Genomic DNA, 24,269 nt, shown 5'->3' on the forward strand with positions numbered 1-24,269 from the left:
CCTCATTTTGCTTATTCTTTTATGAAGTCACTGATTTCTAACTATTGGAGTGATGTCTACTTGTAAGCTTTGGGTTATGCTCTTTGGCCTTTTTCTTCTTTAGATATGATTCTAAGTCTATTTAGAAAGCATATTTTACAGTTTTGGGTTTTTCTTATTAGTCTTCATTGTCATCTCAAACTGCTCTGAAAACTCCTGTTGAGACCCGAACAATGAAGACAGAAAGACAGTTTTTCACACATCTTGAAAAGTCCATTTATTATTTTTTCTGGATGTTTTTTGCCTTAAAATAATTTTTTTTTCATGAGGAAAGGAGAAAGGAAGAGGAGGAGCACCTTCTAGTTAATTTAAAATTCAGCAGTGAATCTACATCTCTATGTAATTAAAAATAGAATATAAAACTACTTCAAAAATATTAGAAGAATGGTCATATTTATTGTTAAAAAATGGGAAAACAGGCAGTCTGGTATCTTAGCTGGAGTGTGAAATGAGAAGAACTTTTTACAAGGCAATATGAAAAACATTTTAAAAAGCATTAAAATTTTGTATGCCCTTTAGCCTAGGCATTTCACTCCTAAAAATGGACAGGCGTGATGGCTCGTGCCTGTGATCCCAGCACTTTGGAAGGTAGAGGCGGGCAGATCATTTGAGGTCAGGAGTTTGAGACCAACCTGGCCAACATGCCTCTAACCAACCCAGTCTCTACTAGAAATAGCTGGGTGTGGTGGTGTGCACCTGAAATCCCAGCTACTCGGCAGGCTGAGACCGAAGAGGTATTTGAACCAGGGATGGGGAGGTTGCAGTGAGCCAAGGTTGCGCTACTGCTCTCCAGCCTGGGCAAAAGAGCAAAATTCCATCTCAATAAAAGAGAATCTTAGAACAATGTTTATTACAAGATTGTTCATAAAAGAATTGCTTATAACAACACAAATTGTAAATTAAAACAATTAAGATTGGGTAATAAATTAATGTGTGTGTATATATATATATAATGACCTACAGAATTCTTTATAATGTTCCTGGAAGAAGAAATAATATAATAAAATAGTATGAATACTATGATTCTGTTTCTATTAAAATATTATATGTATCTGCCATGTACATATGCAAATGTTGGGAATTAACACCAACATATTAATTTATTTTCTAAAGTAGGTTCTCTCTAGAAGGTCAAATTTGGAAATTTTTTCTTTTTCTTTTTTTCCTGATTTCAAAAATTTATTATAATTAACATATGTAATTTGAGCAGCATGAAAAATGTTAATGTTATTTAAATTATTTAAAGGCTGGAAAAAATCTAACCACAGTGAATAAATAGAACTTTTGCAAATTGTGCCTTACTTCCATATGTTTGCTGTCAATAGATATAATCAAATTCAAGTCAAAATTAGATTTTATTAGATCAACCAGAGCAAGGGGATTCAAAATCTAGATATGCAAATGCTATGACAGAAATACAATTGCTTCAATTCTCAGATCACTAAGATAGAGTTCCTAACACTGCTATCTTTCCTTAATTTTAGTTTATCAGTATCAATATCTTACATTTATTATTAGCAATGCTTTCTCTAACATATGCAACATACAAGCCAGAAAAAACCTTTTCCTCTAATCATTGCCCCACTTGGTGATATCGTTTTTAAATCAGTTGCTTTCATACTAAAATTCATTCAAATTCAACTTTTGAGAACAGCACACTCAAAAAGCTGAGTCACTGTCACTGCGTATACTAGCAATACTTGAAGAAAGCAAATACCTACATCATCCTCTTGCCCATCAGTGCCCACATTGTGGATGTCAGGATAATGTTTCAAAAACTGGGCGACATAGGTCATAATAGACTTTTCATCTGGTTTATCCACATCAACATCTGAAAAAACAAAAGAGAAATGTGAATAAATTAATTAGCATTCATTGGATTTTAATAATACAAGCTTTGGTATCTAGTTATCATACCAAAAACACTAAATGCAGAGAGAAAACAGAAGTATTATTTAGAATTTTGGAGCGGTAGGAGGGTAAACCAAATTTAGTCTGGATATTACATGATGGAAATTATATTACTCAGAAAGATGACACATTTTAACAAACAGCATTTAAGAAAATAGCATATATGTCATTTAAATAATCTCAACATTCATTCCTCAAAAATTTGAGATACTGCATGGTTACTCAAACATTCTGACTAGTTAATAGAACACAAATAAAATGTAAATTTTAGAACTGGCATAAATGGGTAGTACAGAAATACTTACAAGTATGACAATGAATGATAGCTCATATACTATATATTGCCAAATAGAAATAAGCCTCCTCTCTGCCCCCACAAATTTGGTTTTAGAAGAACATGAGATGCCTTATATTCAATTTCCTAGGCATCCTCATCTTTGTGGAGCATTCTCTCCAAATTACAGTGCTTTGAGCAATCAAGCACTCTTTGAGGGAAACTGAGAAGATCTCAATCACTGTAATTTTGAAGCTTATAGATATTTATCTGATACAAGTGGCAAAAGTCAGGCAAATAAATTTATACAGATTTAGTAATTATACAGAGGTAAGAATGCATAAGTAAAAAATCTAATGTAAACAAATCCTTTAAATATCCATTTTAAAAGCAATAAAAATTATTATATTTGGCAGAGCAATTTATAGAGCAAAAAGCAAACCAAATTGTCATAATAAAGTATAAAACTAATCTTATCTTTTGTAAATGTTCTTTTTAATTAGAGGTATAATATCTAGAGACTTGCAACGTAGGGTTTAACAGTGCTGCAACTCACACCATTTAAAAGGAAGCAAAGATAACATATTCCAGAATTTGTTAAATGACTCAAAGGTGATGAGTCAAACCATTGTGCAAAACTTTTTTTCAGGAAATACGAAAGTGGAAAGGAAAGCCACATTTAACACATGATTTAACATAGTATATCCTGTTAACTGTATATATAAAACACAAAATAATTATTATAATAGCTATTGGTCTATTTAATCTGTATCCCTAAAAGCTTATACATCCAACTTGGCTAAATAACTTTCTGAAGGGGAAGTTCTTACTAAAAAACTAGAGGACTGTCTTATGTCTGGATAGCCTTGTATTTAGGCCACCTCAGTTTCTGACCATCAAAGAAAATATTAAGATCTTGGGATCTAGTGGATATGAAAGAATCATTTATATTCTTCTTTCATCCCACTCTGGGAATGATATCAGCTCTTTTACATCCTCTGTGTTTTTCCCTTGATTTATTTTTGTGCAGAAAGGAGGCAGAAAGCCCTTTGATAGTGAAAGTGGGGAGTGGGGAAAGGGTGGGACTCGAAACAGAATCCTAAAATGGCAAGGAATCTCCATGGGGCCCTTCATCTCAGAGGAAACCTAACTGGGTCTCTATAACTTACTCCTGGAAACACAAGTCTGTCCTCTTTTTTTCAGAGCTAAGAATGTTCAGTCTGAAATTCCATCGTTAAAAATAATTTTCAGTGGATCTCATGAAGATAGAGAGTAGATTGGTGGTTGCTAGAGGCAAGGAAGGGTAAGGAAGAGAGGGGAAAAATAATTTGCTTTGGCTGTGTATTTAAATTTTTGCATTGATTAATAGAAATGTCCAGAATTGCCAACCCAAATAAGAAATTATCCGTGACATTTGGAAACTTCAGCTTGGTACTTTGTTTCAACATAACTAACAACTTACTGTTTATAAAAGTTTATCAAAGGCATCTAAATTGTCTTTTGAAGGCTTGAAAGAGTTAACTCCATTTCCAAAAAGTCTTAGCATTCACAGCCTTACCAAAAAATGTGCCAAACGATTGAAAGGACAAATATTAGTCAAACATTTGTGCAGTTTGCTGATTGACACCAAATCACTGCATGGTTAACAACATTTGTAAGTATGAATAATCTGTCTTCCAGACCTCTGAGATTATATAGAGTAATTATATTATCCTGTCACCTACGTCCATACACACACTTCTAAAACTTTCATTCCACCCTTAAGTATATTAAGTCCAGTTCACCTGACTGATACACCAATGCCAAAGTGCTGTTTGGAGCAATGGAATCATATTTTACCCCAAACATGGTAGTAGATATTTATGCAGAAGAAAATTGATGCAGGAAAATACCATTTCTTCTCACTTTTCTCCAGCTTTCTGGCCTCCAGTAGAATCTTGGAAGTCATGTGTATTTCTGGGTTTGTGACATACAAACCCTCTGTGTTCAGGTATACAATGGTCAATGAATATTCCACCTACCTTCAGGATCTAGCAGTCTTGGGATCCCCAGCTCTGTTTCTGCAATACTGAAAGCATCCTCCAGATTTTCTCGGTTGGATCTTCCTTTCACTTTCTCCAAGTCCACCAGTTCAGGTCGAATGGCATGAATAACTGAATGAAAGGCAACCCCACTTCTCCAACTCTTCCCAAAATCCTTTACTTCTATTCCAGTCTGCCTTTGTGTTACAAAAAAAAATATGATGTCACATTCTGAATAGATAAAAGCATCTTCTTCAAGGTCTCATGCAAAATTCAATACTTTTCACCAACAATATGCAGAGAGCTGTATCAGTTGATTGTGTTTGAGAAAAATTAAGGCAAACAAAATTTTTCAATGAATTGTATAACAAGATAAGATGTAGAAATTCCCTTTCTATATTTAGATATTTCTATGTTGGATTTTTCAGTAATTAAGACAGTTAATTTAAAGCATTTTTAAACATTTATTTTATAAAGAAAAATTAATTTAGAGTAAAATGTCTGAAAAAAATTTGGGAAAACAAATTATAAAGATGCCAAAAGTAACAGTAATTAACCACTGTATATTTTCTGAAGAAAGATCTAACACATTTCTAATGGGAGGTTATAAGAGACTAAGATAATGTGGCTGAATACTTTCAAATGTAATATAATAGACAAAGGCAAATATTGCAATTATATCTCTTAAAGTGTTCACAAGGGACCCTGTATTCCACCTAAATACAAAAAATAATTCCAATTACTCCATCAATAAAATTGTTTTTAAACTCTTTTTTTGTAATTGCCTTGAGGGCAATTCCCTGGTGGTAAATCTTTTTTCTTTGGTGGTGGATTTGATTAACTCAAAGTCAGTTATTAAGAAACTGATTCAAGTTGGCAGTCATATTTTGCTGTTGGAAAACAGAAGTGAGGCAAGCTCACAATGAATGATTTTTTTCTACATGTAACTTATCAATTATTAAGGCAGTTCCAGAAATAGTTGTAAAAATGATTTTGAGAATCAGCTGCCCGCCTTGATTAAGAGAAGGGCTTGCAAATACGATCACTGAATTGGGGAACATTCAATGGATAAAGCCATCTGGTAGTGTCTTTTTAAAAAGTTAGTTTCATTAACCTTATAGTTGTCTCTAAATAAAGCAAAAATATCATTCAATTAATTTTTACAGAATTTCAAAATTTTCAAGAAAAAATACATCCTGACTGGTATGCTAATTAATACAAATAATTTTTAAGTGTCTATTGTCATTATTACCATTGAGACAGAGTCTCGCTCTCTCTGTTGCCTAGGCTTCAGTGCAGTGGCACAATCTCGGCTCGCAGCAACCTCCACCTCCCAGGCTCAAGAAATTCTTGTGCCTCACCCTCCTGAGTAGCTGGGATTTTAGGCTGTGCCACCAAGCATGGCTAATTTTGTATTTTTAGTAGAGACGGGGTTTCACCAAGTTGGCCAGGCTGGTCTCAAATTCCTGGCCTCAAGTGATCCACTGGCCTCAGCCTCCCAAAGTGCTGGGATTATAGGTGTGAGCCACAATGTCTGGTCTATCCTTAAATTTTACCACAGAGAACTTACCATTCACTTCAAAACATGTTTTACTAATGTATACCTTTTGCATAAGATAAATTATGCATCATTGAAGCTGATCATTGGTTTCATCAGTAAATATCCTAAAAACAATTTTATGAGACTCCAGTAATTGTAAAGTAATCTTGAATCTTCTCTTGTTATTTTCAAGCTTACGTCTCTGGCAGTATGGATATAATTGTTGTCAGCAGACGGCTGACAGCCATGCAGGCTGAACAGTATGTCCCTTTTATCTATTCATTTGTAATCTATCTCTGGCTCCATTTTATTTTTCTTTGCCCACATTTCTTCATTTAAAAATGATTTTTTATCTTGTTAAGCTACCTCAAATTAGTTTTTAACAAAATTAAGTGGAGTGTAAATAATTAGCTAATATTCTCCAGGTAATTAGCTGTTTTCTAATTTTCTTGAACTTGTTTATTTAGACATTTTCAAAGAGAAATATACCTATGTTTTTCTAAATATATTTAGAGATAATTAAATATGTACTGTACTGAAATTAAAAATGTTTCAGCATGTTTTCTTTCTTCTATGTTTACTGAAAAATTTTATATTGATATGCACATACACACACGCACAGTTTCCTACTATAACAGTTAAAGTAGTAGGTAATATTCCTTTAAAGTTTTAGTTTTAGTTCAAGCCTCTTATTTGAGAATTTTAGATACAAACCCAAAGAAAACTTAGACATACCATTTAAAGAAGTGGTGAAGGATGCCCATTGTATAAGCATTTCTGACCTCTTATATGTACTTACTTCAAGTTACTCTGAGTAACTATGGCTATACATACATTCATTTATTATGTTATCTTACTAATTTTTGTCCAATAATATAATTGTTTTTCTTATACATGTGGCAATAGGTATGCAAATGTAAGATATGCTACAACTTAATGCCTTTATTTCTGAGAATATGTATTGATAGTGAATGAATTAGTTTTCAGAATTAGATGGCTTAACTGTCTTATGTTACTGAAACCATTTTTTAATTTACTTCTCAAATATTTTTAAACTTTGTATGAAAAAACAGTGGATATATCCTGATAACTAGTCTCTCGTTCACTGGCTTTTTATCATTTCCACCATCTTCAATCTTATGAGTGTGATGAACTTCCAGACTAGAGTCCCACAGATAATAGATAATGGCTTTAGGAGTAACATCACTCATATCTGGAAATGGATATATATTCTAAAGTCTTTTACACACGTTTAATAATAAGTTGCTTGAAAAGTACATACTGGGATAGTATAAAAAGAAGTTTTTGGAAAAAAATGTCAACAGTCTTATAGCATAATGGAAACATATGTTTGTTATAGAATTATTATGGCAGAGAAAAGTCATCTCCCCAAATGTCTACAATTCATGCAGCTATAAAAGAAAAGGATCTTATTGGTTGTTCATGGGTGGGAAACCCTCAGGTCCAGGACTCTGGACATTTGTCCAGATAAGAAAAGTAAAACTTCCAGTGATGTTTGACTTTTCCAATATATAAGCTGTAGCAATGACTTTGAGCTGTCACCAGACTCTTGGAACCCAACATAGCATGCATGAAACTAAATTAAATGCTGGATAACTCCAACAGTATTAAATTTGAAGCTACAGTTTTATTTAAATAAAATCAATTTGTTTTTGATTAATTTAATGCTGTGTGGAACGATGGACCATGGAATATCACCTTGACATTATTACAAAGTTTAATTGCAATAGCATCATGACACCTCAGCGTGTAGTCACCAGTCTTCTCCCGACCCAGTTAAGTTGAAATAGAGATTAGCAATGCCACTGTGGATGTAATTAAACAGTGTACCAGGAACAGGAATGTGGAAAGGGTTTTCGATTTCATTTCTATGACAAATTCTAAAGAGCCACAAAGCTTTCTTTTTCAGAAACATATTTAACTACAACTTGAATCATGAAAACATACCCCAAATTAGAAAAAGCAGCAACACACTTTAAAAGCTAAACAAAACAACATAAATTAGTAACACTAATTACTTCTTTTTTGTTTTTCTTTTTTTTTATTTTTGCTCTTCAAACACCTTAAAAATAGCACTCCCTACGTTTAGCACCTCAATATTTTATAAGTATTTGTTTACAACTATTTTCCAGAAGTAGAGAATCAAATTCAGATTAGATTTAAGCATGCAATACAAGATAAAAAGTGAGTAATTTTACATGTTGCTTAGGAAAATCAAAAAAAGCATACTCTCTACATGAAGAGACTTATCCCTGACTACATCAGACCACGAAATACTTGTATAATCAACTAAAAACTCTCTTTAAATTACTATGAGAAAATACTTTTCGAGAGCATTCATTTTCTTTTCTTTTCTCTTTTTCCTTTTCTTCTTTTCTTTTCTTTTTTTTTTTCTCTTTTTTTTTGAGAGGGAGTCTAGCTCTGCCATCCAGGCTGGAGTGCAATGGCGCAATCTTGATCTCAGCTCACTGCAACCTCTGCCTCCCAGGTTCAAGTGATTCTAGTGGCTCAGTCTCCAGAGTAGCTGAGATGACAGGCGTGCACCACCACACTCAGCTAATTTTTGTATTTTTAGTAGAGATGGGTTTTACCATATTGGCCAGGCTGCTCTCAGACTCCTGAACTGAAGTGATCCGCCCATCTCAGCCTCCTAAAGTGCTGGGATTATAGGTGTGAGTCACCACACCTGGCTGAGAGCAGTCATTTTCTAACCACTATTATTATAAAAATGTGTACACATGTAAATTTATAATGCTTAGAGGAAAGCTGAAACCTAGATGCAAATTCTCAGTTCATAAAGCTAGAGCTAACAAAAAATCTACACTACAGATAAAAAAATGAGACAAAGGTAAAAAATTTTTAAAATAAAATTGCTAGAAAATTTCAGAACATAAAAACAAACATAATCGTTTCAGAATGGGTACTTTAGTTCACATTGTTCTTAAATAGAACACAAATATCTCTCATGAAGAGATAACTAAGTTTAAATTTCTAACTTATTTGTGTAAGGATCATTTAATAGGAGCAGAAACTCTAAACATTGACCTAAATGGAATTAGCCCTCATGCTACTCACCAAAGTTTAGGATTAATCAGTTTAATTAATTAGGCTCAATCACTTGAATGAAGAAAAAATAATTTTATAGAGCATTTTTCTAGAATATTATTGGTGATTTGTTTGTATATCCCAATTCAAGGAAAGAGTGAAACAAGTGCTAAAGCAAAGCCATTTATTCAAATGTCTCTTCACATTTTGCAATCATTAGAAGGTGCAATTGGTAATACATTCATAACACAAGTTATTCAATGGTTTTGAATTTAGACAAACTCTTGATACTTACTTCCCAGCCGTGTACTGAACCCACTTTAACAAAGCCTTCTTAGCATTTCCTTGGATCTTGGTGGTCACCTTCCGTTTACTTGGAGGGCTGGGAGTCTCAGAGCTAACTAAGCTGTCCACGGAGGATGCGCTGCTGGACAAAGACTGGAGCTGGGGCAGGTTGCTGGTCAACTCTTCAATCTGTTTATGAGTTAACAGCCAGCAGAAATACAAGCATTATCTTTGTTGTTATTTCCCCAGATATTTTACTTTTCCAGTGACAAATGAGTTACGTTAACTCCTTTGACACCCCTGACAAAATGTAGGCTCTTAACGAGCATGATTGATATCTTACTCCTCTTTGCACTTCCCATTGCTCCCCTAGCTGTATCTTACACACAAGAATACATATTTGTAGATTACCTGAATGAATTAATCAACTAAAATCTAACCTAATGGTTAGAACAATTATTCTGGATAGAATGGCAACTTCGTTTCTTCCCTTCATGTCTACAAGCAGCTTAGAACTGCTCCCTTCCAAAGAAAAAAAGGAAATTTTCCTGAGCTCCTTCTGCACCAATATTTCATCTTCATTGTGAGATGCTCACTTTTCAGATTGGGCACCTCTGCTGGAGTTCTTTGGGGTGTAAGTTTTCATGTGCAACAGCTTTTCAGGAAAAGAGAAAATTCTGCTACCAAAGAAACAACGTATCTGTGAAAGGTACATTTTTGCTAAGTTAAGGATCAACCCCAAATATATGACAAATGAGATCATTATTAAAATGTCAACCATGATCTCTCTCTGAGACATTGCATCAACTAATAAAGGAACTGTAGCACAATACCTGGAAATACAGAATAATGGTCCACATCAATCCAAGAACTATTGAGGGTCGCCCATCAGCTATATCAGTGGAGTTAATGTTGACTAATTTAATCTGTTTAAAAAAAGAGAAATTGTACTAGTAATGTACTGGAATATGATAACTCATTTAATTATGTAACAATTAGGCCTTTAGTAGAATTCAATAAGATTTGATCATGACTATGTAATGATCAGGAGTAAGTAGAGTGAGGCATTGAAACAAACAAGCATATGGTTTCAGTGAAAATTTCAGGGGGATTTGTTAGGTGTATAAAGTAAAAACTGTAAAATGGATTTCAGAAACTTACTTTGTTTAAAGTTGAAAAAATATGACATGCAGGGAATTACCAACAAAAATGCCAAACAGAAAAAAGTGTTATTCTTTATACGTAGAGGTTGACTGGAGTTTAAAATAAACTGGAATCAGAAGTTTAAGAAAATGCACTTACTTTGAAGTTTGTTACCAAATAGCATGAAACTTATGTTCCCTTTTACCTATAAAAATCAGGAGTTAAGAATTCTAAACTTTGTACTAACCGGTGATCCTCTGTGCATGGACTGACATGAAAAACAAAGGGAGAAGATAATAGATATACATAAATCATCTTTCAAAATCAGCATCATTTGTTCAAAGGGAATAAAGAGGTAGGTAGTCAGTTTAGAATCTAACTGTGGTAATACATTTTAAAGAAAAACAAAGGAAAGGCAAGAAATGGCAAAATGGAGTCTATTAGCATTCAGTTCTCTGCTTTTGGGCAATGACATAGAAAGTATTCGGGAGAGACATCAATCTATGTACAATGTCCCCAATTATTCATGTTAATGTTTTCCCAGCTACTACAACATTATTTGCTAAGTCCCAACAAAATAGACTTACATGGTTAAGTCTATCTCATTCAATTTCTATAGCCTACCATTAAAAACACCCTTTTTATAATTCCTAAACAAATTAGGAAAAATAATATAAAGTACCCCTCAGACCTCTAGCTCAATAATTCCCAGCTAAGATTTCATGAAGTGTGTTATTAATAAAAAGCTCAGGTATTTGTACATGTTTTACTTAAAAACGTTTGTCAGATGCAGAATCATTTCACAAATGCTTTACTCTTGAAAGTTTAAGTTTACTTGTTTTACATCACAGGGGTGGAGTAAAAACTAGCACAAAAATTATTGTAAATGATTTGAGGTATGCCTGTGGGATTTTTGTCTCACTGGTGAAGTTCATTCATTAGGTTCAATGACAGAAAACAAAAATTGAGAACTGGCATAGATGATAAACTTGTATATCTGTTTTGAAGCGAGCAGTATAAGATATTTAATATATGTTTGTGGAAAATAAACAGCACCAGTATTTTTTTAACTTTTTATGAAATAATCTACTATGATCTCTAGGATCATTTTGAAAGCTTCATTGTACCACTTCTGCAGAATTTTCTCCACATGCATTTTAACATACATATACCAAAATTTTATAATATATCCTAATGACCATAAGATTAATGCATTTCTTTCTTTCTTTTTTCTTTTTTCTTTTTTTTTGAGACAGAGTTTCACTGCTGTTACCCAGGCTGGAGTGCAATGGCACGATCTCAGCTCACTGCAACCTCCGCCTCCTGGGTTCAGGCAATTCTCCTGCCTCAGCCTCCTGAGTAGCTGGGATTAGAGGCGTGCACCACCATGCCCAGCTAATTTTTTATATTTTTAGTAGAGACGGGGTTTCACCACATTGACCAGGATGGTCTCGATCTCTTGACCTCGTGATCCACCTGCCTTGGCATCCCAAAGTGCTGGGATTACAGGTTTGAGCCACCACGTCCGGCCAGATTAATGCATTTCATAGGGGACAGATTGCTTTTTTTTCCTTGGGTATCATTTTTTTTAAAAAATGCTATTGAATATAATTTGAATATCCTACCTCAGCTCAGTTCCAATTGTACTTGGAATTACATTGTTAATATATTCAATTTATTACAGAAGTTAAAGGATCTTTTGCCTACCTTGCAAAGAAAATGTTTTTCATGATTATCTGCCCTAATATGTGTCTCACAATGAGTTAGGGGGCACAGGTTGGTTTGTCTGTTTATTTAACCTCTCATCTCTTGCAAAATCCTATTGAACTTACAGTATACTCTTAATAGCCTAGGAGGGTAGGATGGCCAATAGAGAGACATCCAAAGAGACTAAAGAATTTCTAGAAGCCAGAAAGAAGACGGGGCCTTATTGACAGAAAAAACCAGAGCAGAAGGATGCTGAGCCAGTGGTTCTCAAAGTGTGAATCCCAGAGTAGCAGCAAGCACATCACCTGGAAACTTGTTAGGAATATCGAATCTGAGACTTTACCTTGTACCTATTAAACCAGATATTCAGGAAGTGAGGCTCTGAAAAGTGTGTTCAAACCTTCAGGTGATTCTGATGCATATTAGCACTTGAGAATTCTGGACTAGACCATTGTGCCTGGCCCATGTAATCTGGAGGAGTCTGAGTTTATAAGACAGAGGCTTATAGAGAACGAATTATGATTTGTGTTCCTCCAAAATTTACTTTTTTAAACATAACTCCCAATGTGACTGAATTTGGAGAATGTGTCTTTAAAGAAATAATTGAAATTAAATGAGTTCGTAAACATGGGACACTAATCCAATAAGATCTGTATTCTCCCCAATTTTTTTTTTGAGACTAGTGTTTGTCTCCCAGGAGGGAGTTGCAGTTGGCTCACTGCAACCTCTATCTCCCAAGTTCAAGCAGTTCTCCTGCCTCAGCCTCCTGAGTAGCTGGGACTACAGGCATGTGCCACCACACCTGCCTAAATTTGTATTTTTAGTTGAGATGGGGTTTCGCCATGTTTGCCAGACTGGTCTCGAACTCCTGACCTCAAGCAATCTGGGGGCCTCAGCCTCCCATAGTGCTGGGATTACAGGAGTGAGCCACCATGCTGGACCAAGGAGATTAGTGTTCTCAAAAAAGATGAAGAGAAACTATCATCAGAGTGAACAGGCAACCTACAGAATGGGAGCAAAAATTTGCAATCTATCCATCTGACAAAGGGCTGATATCCAGAATCTACAAGGAACTTAAACAAATTTACAAGAAAAAAACAACTCCATCCAAAAGTGGGCGAAGGATATGAACAGACACTTCTCAAAAGAAGATGTTTATGCATCCAACAAACATATGAAAAAATGCTCATCATCCCTGGTCATTAAAGAAGTGAAAACCAAAACCACAATGAGATACCATTTCGTGCTAGTTAGAATGGCAATCATCAAAAAGTCAGGAAACAACAGAGGCTGGAGAAGATGTGGAGAAATAGGAGTGCTTTTACACTGTTGGTGGGAGTGTAAATTAGTTCAGCCATTGTGGAAGACGCTGTGGCGATTCCTCAAGGATCTAGAAACAGAAACACCATTTGACCCAGCAATCCCATTACTGGGTATATACCCAAAGGGTTATCATTCTACTATAAAGACACATGTACACATATGTTTACTGCAGCATTATTCACAGTAGCAAAAACTTGGAACCAACCCAAATACTCATCAATCATAGACTAAATAAAGAAAATGTGGCACATATACACCATGGAATACTATACAGCCATAAAAAGGATGAGTTCATGTTCTTTGAAGGGACCTGAATGGAGCCATCATTCTCAGAAAACTAACACAGGAACAGAAAACCAAACACCTCATGTTCTCATTCATAAATGGAAGTTGAATCATGAGAATACATGGACACAGGAAGGAGAACATCACACACTGGGGTCTGTTAGGGAGTGGGGGACTAGGGGAGGGATAGATTTAGGAGAAGTATCTAATGTAGATGACAATTTGATGGATGCAGCAAAGCACCATGGCACGTGTATACCTATGCAATAAACCTGCATGTTCTGCACATGTATCCCAGAACTTAAAATATAATAATTATAATGAATACCAAAAAAGTTGAAGAGATACAAAAGATTGATCTTTATTTCCACACTCACATGTAGAAAATGTCAAGCAAGGATGCAAAGAGAAGGGAACTGTCTGTAAGCCAGAAAGAGAAGCTTCCCCGGAAAACAACCCTGAGCCACCTTGATCTTGGATTTTTGTGCCTCCAAAACTGTGACAAAATCAATTTCTGTAGTTTAAGCCACCCAGTCTGTGATATTCTGTCATGGTAGCCAAAGTGGACTAACACGCAGCTCACAGATGTTTAAAACAAAATTTGAGGCCAGGTGCAGTGGCTCATGCCTGTAATCCCAGCACTTTGGGAGGCCTAGGTGGGCAAATAGCTTGAGGTCAGCAGGTTCAGATCAGCCTGGTCAATGTGGTGAAACTCCATCGCTACTAAAAATACAAAAAATTGCTAGGCTTGGTGGCATGCACCTGTAGTCCCTGCTATTCAGAAGACTGAGGCAGCAGAATCACTTGAACCTGGGAGGTGGAGGTTGCAGTGAGCTGAGTTCATGCCTCTGCACTCCAGCCTGGGCAACAAAGCAAGACTGTCTCAAAAAAAAAAAAGTTTGAATTATTTGGAAATAAATTTCAAAAAACTCTCAGTAAGTTCCTTTCTACAATGAGGTATCAGGACCAAATTCTCAACAATAATGTGAGTAGTCAACTGCCTGCCTTATTTAATACATAATTTAAAGGAATTTTAAACATTAATCACATTTTAATAAAAGTCCAGATGACTGGCTTTTTCTGATAAATTAGAAAACCTGGGATCACGGTTCTTGCAGTTCACTGAGGTTACTCTAGTTGGAACTATTTGCTCCCTTCTTCCAGACATGCTGCAGGACCACTCAGTTCTCCTGTGAGCATAGTTAGCCTGGAACTCACTGCACTCCTTCACATCACCCTTCCAGACTTCACAGGAACCTCAATTTGTGTCCCTGACTGCACTGTGGTGGTCAGTGGTTGGTTCCCTGCTTTACTGTTCTGAATGATCTACCTGACACCACACTAGAGAAAGAAACTTGTGGAAAGTGGTGATAGATCTGTTCACCAGAGTCGCATTTACACATTTCTTATCGGATTCTTACATATGCTTTTTCAATAGCCCTGCAAATAAGAGAAAAACTAAAGACACTGTTAGGGCTTCCCCAGCAAAATGAGAAATACTTTCATTATTCCTTAAGTCAAGCTAAATAAGAATATAAGGACTAAATAAATGTCCTGTTATCAAAAGAAAAAATTTCAAATGGAGGACAAAGTCAGTACAAAGATCAAAGACAAATTTCTAAAAATACGATTGAGACATAAGTCTTAACTGGTAAAGAAAGCTAAAATAATAAGAGGGAGGGCACCAAAACACCTTCAAAAACTCATTACTTCCCAGAGCCAAACAATTTGTGAGGCCATGGGATAAAGAAGTGCAAGAGAGTGTGGCCAAAAACCATGTTTCAGGGGGATGTGGAGAGGGGGTCACTTTAAAAAGATTAAGAGATTTGTGGGGACAAAAGAGAAATTCTGTCATTTTGTTCTAAGACTCAAGAAAATACTTTCTAGCTTAGAAAATATATTTAAACTTTTTTTAAAAAATAACTTTGGGGTGTTCTGAGAAAATGGACATTGAAAAAAACAAGTCTTTATAAACAATGCCTTTCATAGGTTACGCTGCTGAAGTTTTCTCCAATGCATACAAGTTAATACGAGGAATTTTGCTTTTGCGTTCCAGCCAATCAATAGAACTCAGAATAAAGTATGACTTTTATCATACAGCTGAAATGGGAGAATGAGTGACCTGAAAATCTCTATCTTTATTTTTTATATTTTTATTTTTTTTGGAGACAGAGTCTTGCTCTGTCGCTCAGGCTGGGGTGCAGTGGTGCAATCACAACTCACTGTAGCCTCAACTTCCCAGGCTCAAGAGATCCTCCCTCAGCCTCTCGAGTAGCTGGGACCATAGCCATGTGTCACCATATCTGGCTAATTTTTGTTTTTTTTTTTTTTTTTTAGAGACAAGGTCTCACCATGTTGCCCAGGCTGGTCTCAAACTTTGGGGCTCAAGACATTCACCTGCCTGCCCTCCCAAAGTGTTGGTGTTATACATGTGAGCCACTGTGCCTGGTCCTGAAAAACTCTAACTATCCTGTCTAACAAGGCTTCATTCAGCAGATAGAAGAGAAACCCTTCAATAAGAATGAGATTAGTGTGATCTGGAAACACTGCCTGATATTGCATAAATAGCTAAAATGGTTTTCCACACTGTACTAATGCCTGGAACCTTTCTTGGGCATGAAGTTTGCACAACTGACTGAAATGTATACTGATTTATTGCATTCCCAACTTATCAATAATGTAAACTATTTAAAAGCTAGATCTAAGTTTTCCTTAAATTTGTATTTTCTAGAGTTTCTGTCTTATAGAAAGTCATCAACTATACATTTGTAAAGTAATTGAATGAATTCAGTGGATAAAAACTAAGAAGAAAATAACTGAATGGGTCTAGTTTTCAGAAGTATCTGGCTCTCCATTTATAAAACTAGTTTTTGTATTACCAAGCACAGACTTCCTAAATTCCTATAAATTAGAAAAGGAGTTTCCAATTCCTCCTTGTAGGAGGATTGGCACCACCCTTTTGGAGGGAATTATGGCAATATTTCCAAAATTACATGTGCATTTACCTTTTGACTTAGCAACCACACTTCTCGAAATTTACCTACAAGATACACCTCCAATGATATGAAAGCACTTATGCACATAATTATTAACTGTGTCACTGTATTTAAAAAATACTAGAAACAACCCAATTCCCATTCATAAGAGAGTAGTTGAATAACTACTCAGTTATAGGGCCCCATTGCCTAGATGTGCCATAGTTTAGGCACATCTAGGCAATGGGGCCCTGTAACTGTAAAAATGAGTAGAGAAAACACTGTGAACTGATGTGGGGTGATTTCCAGGATATATTGATAAGTGAAAAAGGTAAAATACATCTATGGTATGCTATTCTTCATGTAACAAAGAAGGGGATATATGAAAACACATCTTATTTGTGGAAAAAATGCAAAATGTATGTCAGAAACTAGAGAGACTGGTTACCTAAAGGTGGGAAATGCAGTTAAAGGCAGGGAATGAGAATGGAGTAGTAGGATTTGCAGGCGAGGATTTGACTTCTTTAAGTATGACGTTCATTATCTTCAAACCATAGTGATGTCCCACACTTCAAAACAAATAATAAAACCGACCAGGATGGAAGTGGGACACAAAATAGAACACAAACAGCAACAAATAAGCCTATCTCTATGACAAATGATGATGTAATCCCACTGAAGAGGATGGGAAGAATAGAACCAACCTAAGTACATTTCAAAAATAGTCTTCTAACTGGCTACTGTAATGCTAAAGACACAAAAAACTATACACAAATCCTGTTCTCTGGTTTGTAAATCTGTTTCTCACAGGGCATGGGTTAGTAACATACCAGGTATGTAAACCAGGTGATACAGTTTGTAGACATGTCCCCACTTAAATCTCATATTGAAATGTGATCCCCAATGTTACAATCGTTTCCCTGTGGGAAATGATTGGATCATGAGGGCAGATTTCTTATGAATAGTTTAGCACCATCCATCTTGGTACTCTTCACACAATAGTGAGTGAGTTCTTATAAGATCTGGTTTTGTAAAAGTGTGCAGCACCTCTCCACTTGCTCTCTTGCCCCTGCTCTGGCCTTGGGACGTGCCTGCTCCTCCTTCACCTTCTGCCATGGCTATAAGCTTCCTGAGGCCTCCCCAGAAACTCATGCCGGGACTATGCTTCCTGAGCAGCCTGCAGCACCATGAGCTGATTAATCCTCTTTTCTTTATAAATTACCCAGTCTTGGGTATTTCTTTTTAGCAATGTGAGAATGGACTAATACACTAGGGTTGAAAAAATAAATAAACATATTATAGATGAGAGTACAGCTTCTCATTATCAGAGAAAGCAGAAAAAAATAAGAACGTATGGCTAGAGTAAAACTTGCAGTGTTTAACTCGAATCAGAGGTGTTAGTTTGAAATAATGTTTTATACACATACAGACACACATGAGAAGCTACATATGTATATGTATATACACCTGCACACACATACAGAGAAAGACAGAGAGAGAGAGAGAGAGAGAGAGAGAGAGAGAGAGAGGGAGAGAGAGGAGCAGATACATATACATATATGGGCTAATAAACATACACATTTTCTTTCTTTCTTTTTTTTTTTTTTGAGACAGAGTTTTGCTCTTGTTACCCAGGCTGGAGTGCAATGGCACAATCTCGGCTCACTGCAACCTCCGCCTCCTGGGTTCAGGCAATTCTCCTGCCTCAGCCTCCTGAGTAGCTGGGATTACAGGCACGTGCCACTATGCCCAGCCAATTTTTTGCATTTTTAATAGAGATGGGGTTTCACCATGTTGGCCAGGATGGTCTCGATCCCTTGACCTTGTGATCCACCCTCCTCAGCCTCCCAAAGTGCTGGGATTACAGGCGTGAGCCACTGCGCCTGGCCAACATACACATTTGCTAATCTATTTGCAGAAAGGGACTAGGAGCAATGATGCCCCAGTAACAATGAGATACATGGCATTGAGATCTTGGTTTCTAAATACCGTTCATCATTAAAAGAGACAAAGCCTCTTTAGAGAATGGTTGATTGGGGAAGGGAAAATATAAGATGAACCTGAAATATGTATAGTTTTAGCAAATAAAAAACTGCTTGAAAAATTATGAGTCTATGTCAAAAAGGTTCAGGAGCCAGCCTGAAGGAGCTCTTAGTGGTCAAAGCTAGAACAATTTAAGTTACAAAGTAATAACAATTATTATAATGATAGATTTTAACTATAGAACAAAATAAATATACATGTGTCTATACTGAAATAAATAATTTAATAAATAAGTAAATTGTGGGGTAGGACATCTTTTGCTTACAGAACAATTTCAATAAATAAATAGAAGGAATGAGGAAAATAAAAAGTCACCATTAGACAAGCAGCACTGAAATAATTATTGAAGGCAATGAATACTAAAATCAGTGAACAAAAGTTTGAGGAAAAGCAGAAAATTAGCATAGTCTCAATAATGTCTTCCAAGTTATTCCGCAACTATAAAGGGAAAAACAGTGACTTTACCATAGAAAAACATGGCAGACACCACATTACCAAGTATTCAAAGTTAAGGTCATATCAGCCTCCTATATTTACTAATATGATGCACTGAGAAGAATATAACAACGCTTCTTGGGGATTTTTCCCCAAAATGTATAAACTCAACCTAATCATAAGAAAACATCATACAAAATGAAATTGAGAGACGTTATGCAAAACAACTGACCAACAGTTATCAAAAGTGTCAAGGTCATGAAAGACAAGGAAAGAATGAAGACCTGTCATAGAATGGAAGACACAACTAAATGCAAGGTGTGACACTACAGGGATCTGGGTCAGACACAGACAACAGAGGGAGCATTAATGAACTTGGACTAATAGCTATGCTTTAGTTAATACTATCATCCTGATTTTAATTTCCTTACTTTGATAATTGTACTATGGTTATGTAAGTTCTTAACACTAAAAGCTGAAATGAACGGTGGAAATGAAATCTCTTTTTTTTGCAACTTTTCCATACATCTAAGATTATTTTATAATACAATAACATTGAATATCTATGCTGTATAAATTACATGTAGTGTTTTGACCTCACAACAATACTGAAAACATAAGTATGCCCATACCTTTTTCCTTAAGTGTTTTGTTTTTGTTTCTCTCTTACCTTTCTTCCTTCAAGGAACTTGAGTGCAGTGCCAATGTTAGCCACAGCATGGATTCGCTTCATCCGGCGTCCTTGTTCACAAGGCTGTAACAAGAGGGGGGGAAAAAAAGAAACAAGACAAAATGCACACCTTAGGATGTTAGTTATAAGATCTATTTAAATGGATTAAAAATATAAGAATGTCCAAAAGCAATCAATATTGCTCACTTTCTATAAAGGTTAGCAAATACATAAAGGGGTGTTATCCCCATGGCACTCTGAAGACACACTAATTTACTCAACAAGAGCATTCATTCTCGGATTATCTGTTAGTGCATTTGCCTTTAGTCTTCTGTCTGTCTATGAGCAGAAATGTACAAAACTCCTATGTTATCTACTGATACTATCACAAAACTCCTATGTCCACTGAGACTATCACTCCTATAAGTTAGCAAATATGTATATGAAAAATGTTATTGGTCACTCACCATTTTTTCCCAGTCATCCAAACATGCAAAGACCCTGACATTAATAGTAGCATTTCTTGATTTGTATGACGAAAATACATGGGGGCACATAAACCAAAGTTAAGAAATAGGACTGTGAGAATTAAATAGTGTGTTCTGGTACATGGATACTCCAAGTTACCTATGTTTAAGTTACCAACATTTTCTGTGTACTTTCTCAGCATCACACTGTTCATTTGAAAACAAAAAAATTTCAATGAAGTGGACAGTATAAGCCTCCTGTACATTTACAGGAAGTGTGCTGTAAGGTTGCGTAGCTGGTAAACTGTTCTCTTCTCTAAAGGAGAAGACCTTACAGCTCTAAATGATCTCCCATTAAAACTGAAAACCAAGTATCTTTTAATTTCCAATTAATAGTGTGCCAGGCAATAATTTTTAAGATATGATTTTCAAACAAAGATATAAATAGAAGATACACACACGCATGTGTGCACACGTGTGCACGCACACACACACACACACACACACATTTTTTGAGATGGAGTTTCGATCTTGTTACCCAGACTGAAGTGCAATGGCGCGATCTCGGCTCACCACAACCTCCACCTCCTGGGTTCAAGCAATAGAAGATATATTTTTTAATTTTTACTTATTTTTTACTGAGACCTCTGTTAGACATGACAGTCTCTATCGATCTGTGCACAGCTCACTTATTTAGTTTATTAGTTAATTATTTTTTATAATCTAAAACACACCCAGAACCTACCATCTGATGCAAAGTCAGGACCCACAACTAAGTACGAAAGCCATATCACGAAATATGACCACGATTGATCCCAACCTCCTGCCTGACTACACCAAGGACACCCCTCACACTAACTCCAGCCCAGTGTTTGCCTTTCTATAGAAATTAATTTATTTCACAGGCTTTCTTAAAAAGAATGCTTAGTTTGCAATTTTATATTAAGAGCATTACTGCATTAATATTGTGAGACTTAATTTTCCACATAACATTATATTGCTAAGATTCACCATATCATTTCCTTTCACTGTATTTAATTCATTTCATATGCTATATAATGTGCTATTTCTTTATTATCCTGATATGAATGTGTTATTTCCAGGTTATTGCTATTTTGATATGTTGATAAATTACTCTTGTACTTCTCACCTTTTGTACAAGCATAGTTTCTCTTGGACATATACCCAAGAGTAGAATTGCTGAGTCAAAGAGAATGTGACTTTTGAATGTGTAAATAATACTGACTATCCTACAACGGTTGCATTACTTTTTTACTCTGATCAGCATTGCAAAAGTAATCCTGCTAATCTGTATCCTCTCCAACATTTGATTTTGACAGATACCTTGAACATATATTTTTTCAATTGAATGTATGTAAAATGTGTATGTACTGTTTTTCATTCCAGTCTCCATTTGCATTTCCTTGATCAGCAGTGATGTGGACACCTCTTCCTCTGTTCATTGGTGGTATGTTATTTCCTCTGAAAAATGCCTTTTCATATCTGTTGCCTAGGTTTTCCTTTGGGTTGTTTGTACCCATATTGTTTTTAAGATGTATTTTATATATTCTTGATTTAATCCTTTTACAGCATGGATTGTGAATACCTTCAACAAGTTTGTAACTTCTGACACCTTTTAAAAAGGGTTTTAACTTTTAAGATATTCTTAATTTTAAAATATTAAATATAGCAATCTTTTATTGTCATTTTTTTGTGTCTTATTGAATAATTGTTTTCCTTTCCCTATGTCTAAAAGATATTCACCCCATGGTTTCTACTAAGAGTTTAAAGTGTTACTGCCAGCAGGTCCTTAGTTCATGTAGATTAAATTTTTGTGTAGGCCATGAGAAAAGAATTCAATTTTACCTTTTTTTTCTATTAGAATAAAGTTTATTTCCTGTTCTTTTTCTTTAAATTTCAATAACTTTTAGGGTACAACTGGTTTTTGGTTACGCGAATGAATGATATAGCGACAAAGTCTCAGATTTTAGTGAACCTGTCACCCAAGTAGTGTACATTGTACTCAATATTTAGTTTTTGATCCTTCGCTTCCCTCTTACCCTCATCCTTCTGAGTCTCCAAAGTCCATTATACCATTCTGTATGCCTTCGTGTACCCATAGCCTAGCTCCCGCTTATAAATGAGAATATACCTTAATTACTTTGCTTAGAATAATGGCCTCCAGCTCCATCCAAATTGCTGCAAAAGACATTATTTCATTCTTTTTTTTATGACTGAGTACTATTCCATGGTGTACGTATATCACATTTTCTTTATCCACTCATTGGTCAGAGGCCACTTAGTGTAGTTCCATATCTTTGCAATTGTTAACTGTGCTGCAATAAACATCCATGTACAGGTGTCTTTGAAATAATGACTTCTTTTCCTTTGCGTAAACACCTAGTAGTAAAATTGCTGTATCAAATGGTAGATCTACTTTTAGTTCTTTAAGAAATCACACCATTTTTCCACAAAGGTTGCATTAATTTGCATTCCCATCAGCAGTGTATAAGTGTGCTCTTTACACCACTTCCATGCCAACATCTATTGTTTTTTGACTTTTTAATAAGGCTATTCTTGCAGGGGTAAGATGATATCTCATTGCAGTTTTAATTTGCATTTCCTTGGTTCATCACGTTATACATTTTCTCATGTGTGAGTCATTTGTATCTTGTTTTGAGAACTGTCTATTCATGTCATTTGCCCACTTTTTGATTGTATTGCTTGCCTTTTTCCTTGCTGATTTGTTTGAGTTCCTTGTAGATTCTGAATATTAGTCTTTTGTCAGATGCATAGTTCGCAAATATTTTCTCCCATTCTGTGGGTGGTCTGTTTTCTCTGATAATAATTTCTTTTGCTGTGCAGAAACTTTTTAGTTTAATTAGGTCTATTTATTTTTATTTTCATTGCATTTGCTTTTAGGGTCTTAGTTAAAAATTATTTTCCTAGGCCAATGTCTGGAAGACTTTTTCTAGTTTCCCCCCACCCCCTAGAATTTGTATGGTTTCAGGTCTTAGATTTAAGTATTTGATCCATCCTGAGTTGATTTTTTGTATAAGGTGAGAGATAGGGGTCCAGTTTCATTCTTCTATATGTTAACTATCCAGTTTTCCTAACACCATTTATTAAATAGGATGCCCTTTCTCTAATTTATGTTTTTGTATGCTTTATCAAAGATTATTTGATCATAAGTATTTGGCTTTATTTCAGAGTCATCTATTCTGTCCCACTGGTCTATGTGTCTACTTTTATACCAGTATCATGCTGCTTTGGTAACTGTATCTTTGTAGTATAATTTGAAGTCAGATAATATGATGCCTCAGATTGTGCTTTCTGCCTAGGATTGCTTTGGCTAGTTGGGGTCTTTTTTGGTTCCATGTAAATTTTAAAATTGTTTTTTCTAATGCTGTGAAAAATGACGTTGGTATTTTGATAGAAATTGCATTGAATCTGTAGATTTCTTTGGGCAGTATGGTCATTTTCACAATATTGATTCTTCCAATCCATGAGTATGAAATGTGTTTCCATTTGTTTGTGTCATCTATGATTTCTTTCAGCAATGTTTTGTAGTTCTTGCAGAGAGATTTTTCATCTCCTTGGTTAAGTACATTCCTAGACATTTTTTTGCATCTATTATACAAGAAAATGAGTTACTAATTTTATTGTCATCTTGGTTGCTGTTGGTATATAGTAGTGCTACTGACTTGTGTACATTGACTTTGTGACATGAGACTTTACTGATTATAAAACCTAAAAATTTTAGAAGAATCTTTAGGGTTTTTTAGGTATCATATCATCAGCAAACAGCAATATTTTGACTTCCTCTTTTCCAATATGAATGCCCCTTATTTCATTTTCTTGCCTGATCACTGACTATGACTTCCAATAACAGGTTTAAAAGAAGTGATAAAAGTGAGCATCTTTGTCTTGTTCCAGTTCTCAAGGGGAATGTTTCCAACTTTTTCCCATTCAGTATGATGTCGGCTGTGGGTTTGTCATATATGGCTTCTGTTATTTTGAAATATGTACCTTCTATGCCTAGCTTTTTTTTTTATCATTAAGAGATGCTAGATTTTATCAAATGC

At 35.4% G+C, this 24,269-nt stretch overlaps 1 protein-coding gene across 30 annotated transcripts in view; it reads right to left on the reverse strand.

The window, feature by feature from the left end:
- SYNE1 (spectrin repeat containing nuclear envelope protein 1) overlaps positions 1-24,269 on the reverse strand; it is a 518,696-nt gene that overhangs the window by 383,859 nt on the left and 110,568 nt on the right. For 25 of the 30 annotated variants that reach the window (XM_035297743.3, XM_017971476.4, XM_008995257.5 and 22 more), the window contains exons 5-10: positions 19,718-19,801; positions 10,527-10,547; positions 9,970-10,062; positions 9,147-9,325; positions 4,246-4,442; positions 1,761-1,870 (exon numbers count right to left, since the gene is read on the reverse strand). In XM_035297743.3, coding sequence (XP_035153634.3) covers positions 1,761-1,870; positions 4,246-4,442; positions 9,147-9,325; positions 9,970-10,062; positions 10,527-10,547; positions 19,718-19,801 — 684 coding nt within the window. The remainder of the gene's footprint in view (positions 1-1,760; positions 1,871-4,245; positions 4,443-9,146; positions 9,326-9,969; positions 10,063-10,526; positions 10,548-19,717; positions 19,802-24,269) is intronic. The other 5 variants (XM_078370315.1, XM_035297742.3, XM_008995259.5 and 2 more) reach the window with 1 other exon arrangement.

Source organism: Callithrix jacchus, chromosome 4, assembly GCF_049354715.1.
Source record: "Callithrix jacchus isolate 240 chromosome 4, calJac240_pri, whole genome shotgun sequence".
In the NCBI taxonomy this organism is placed as follows: Eukaryota; Metazoa; Chordata; class Mammalia; order Primates; family Cebidae; genus Callithrix; species Callithrix jacchus.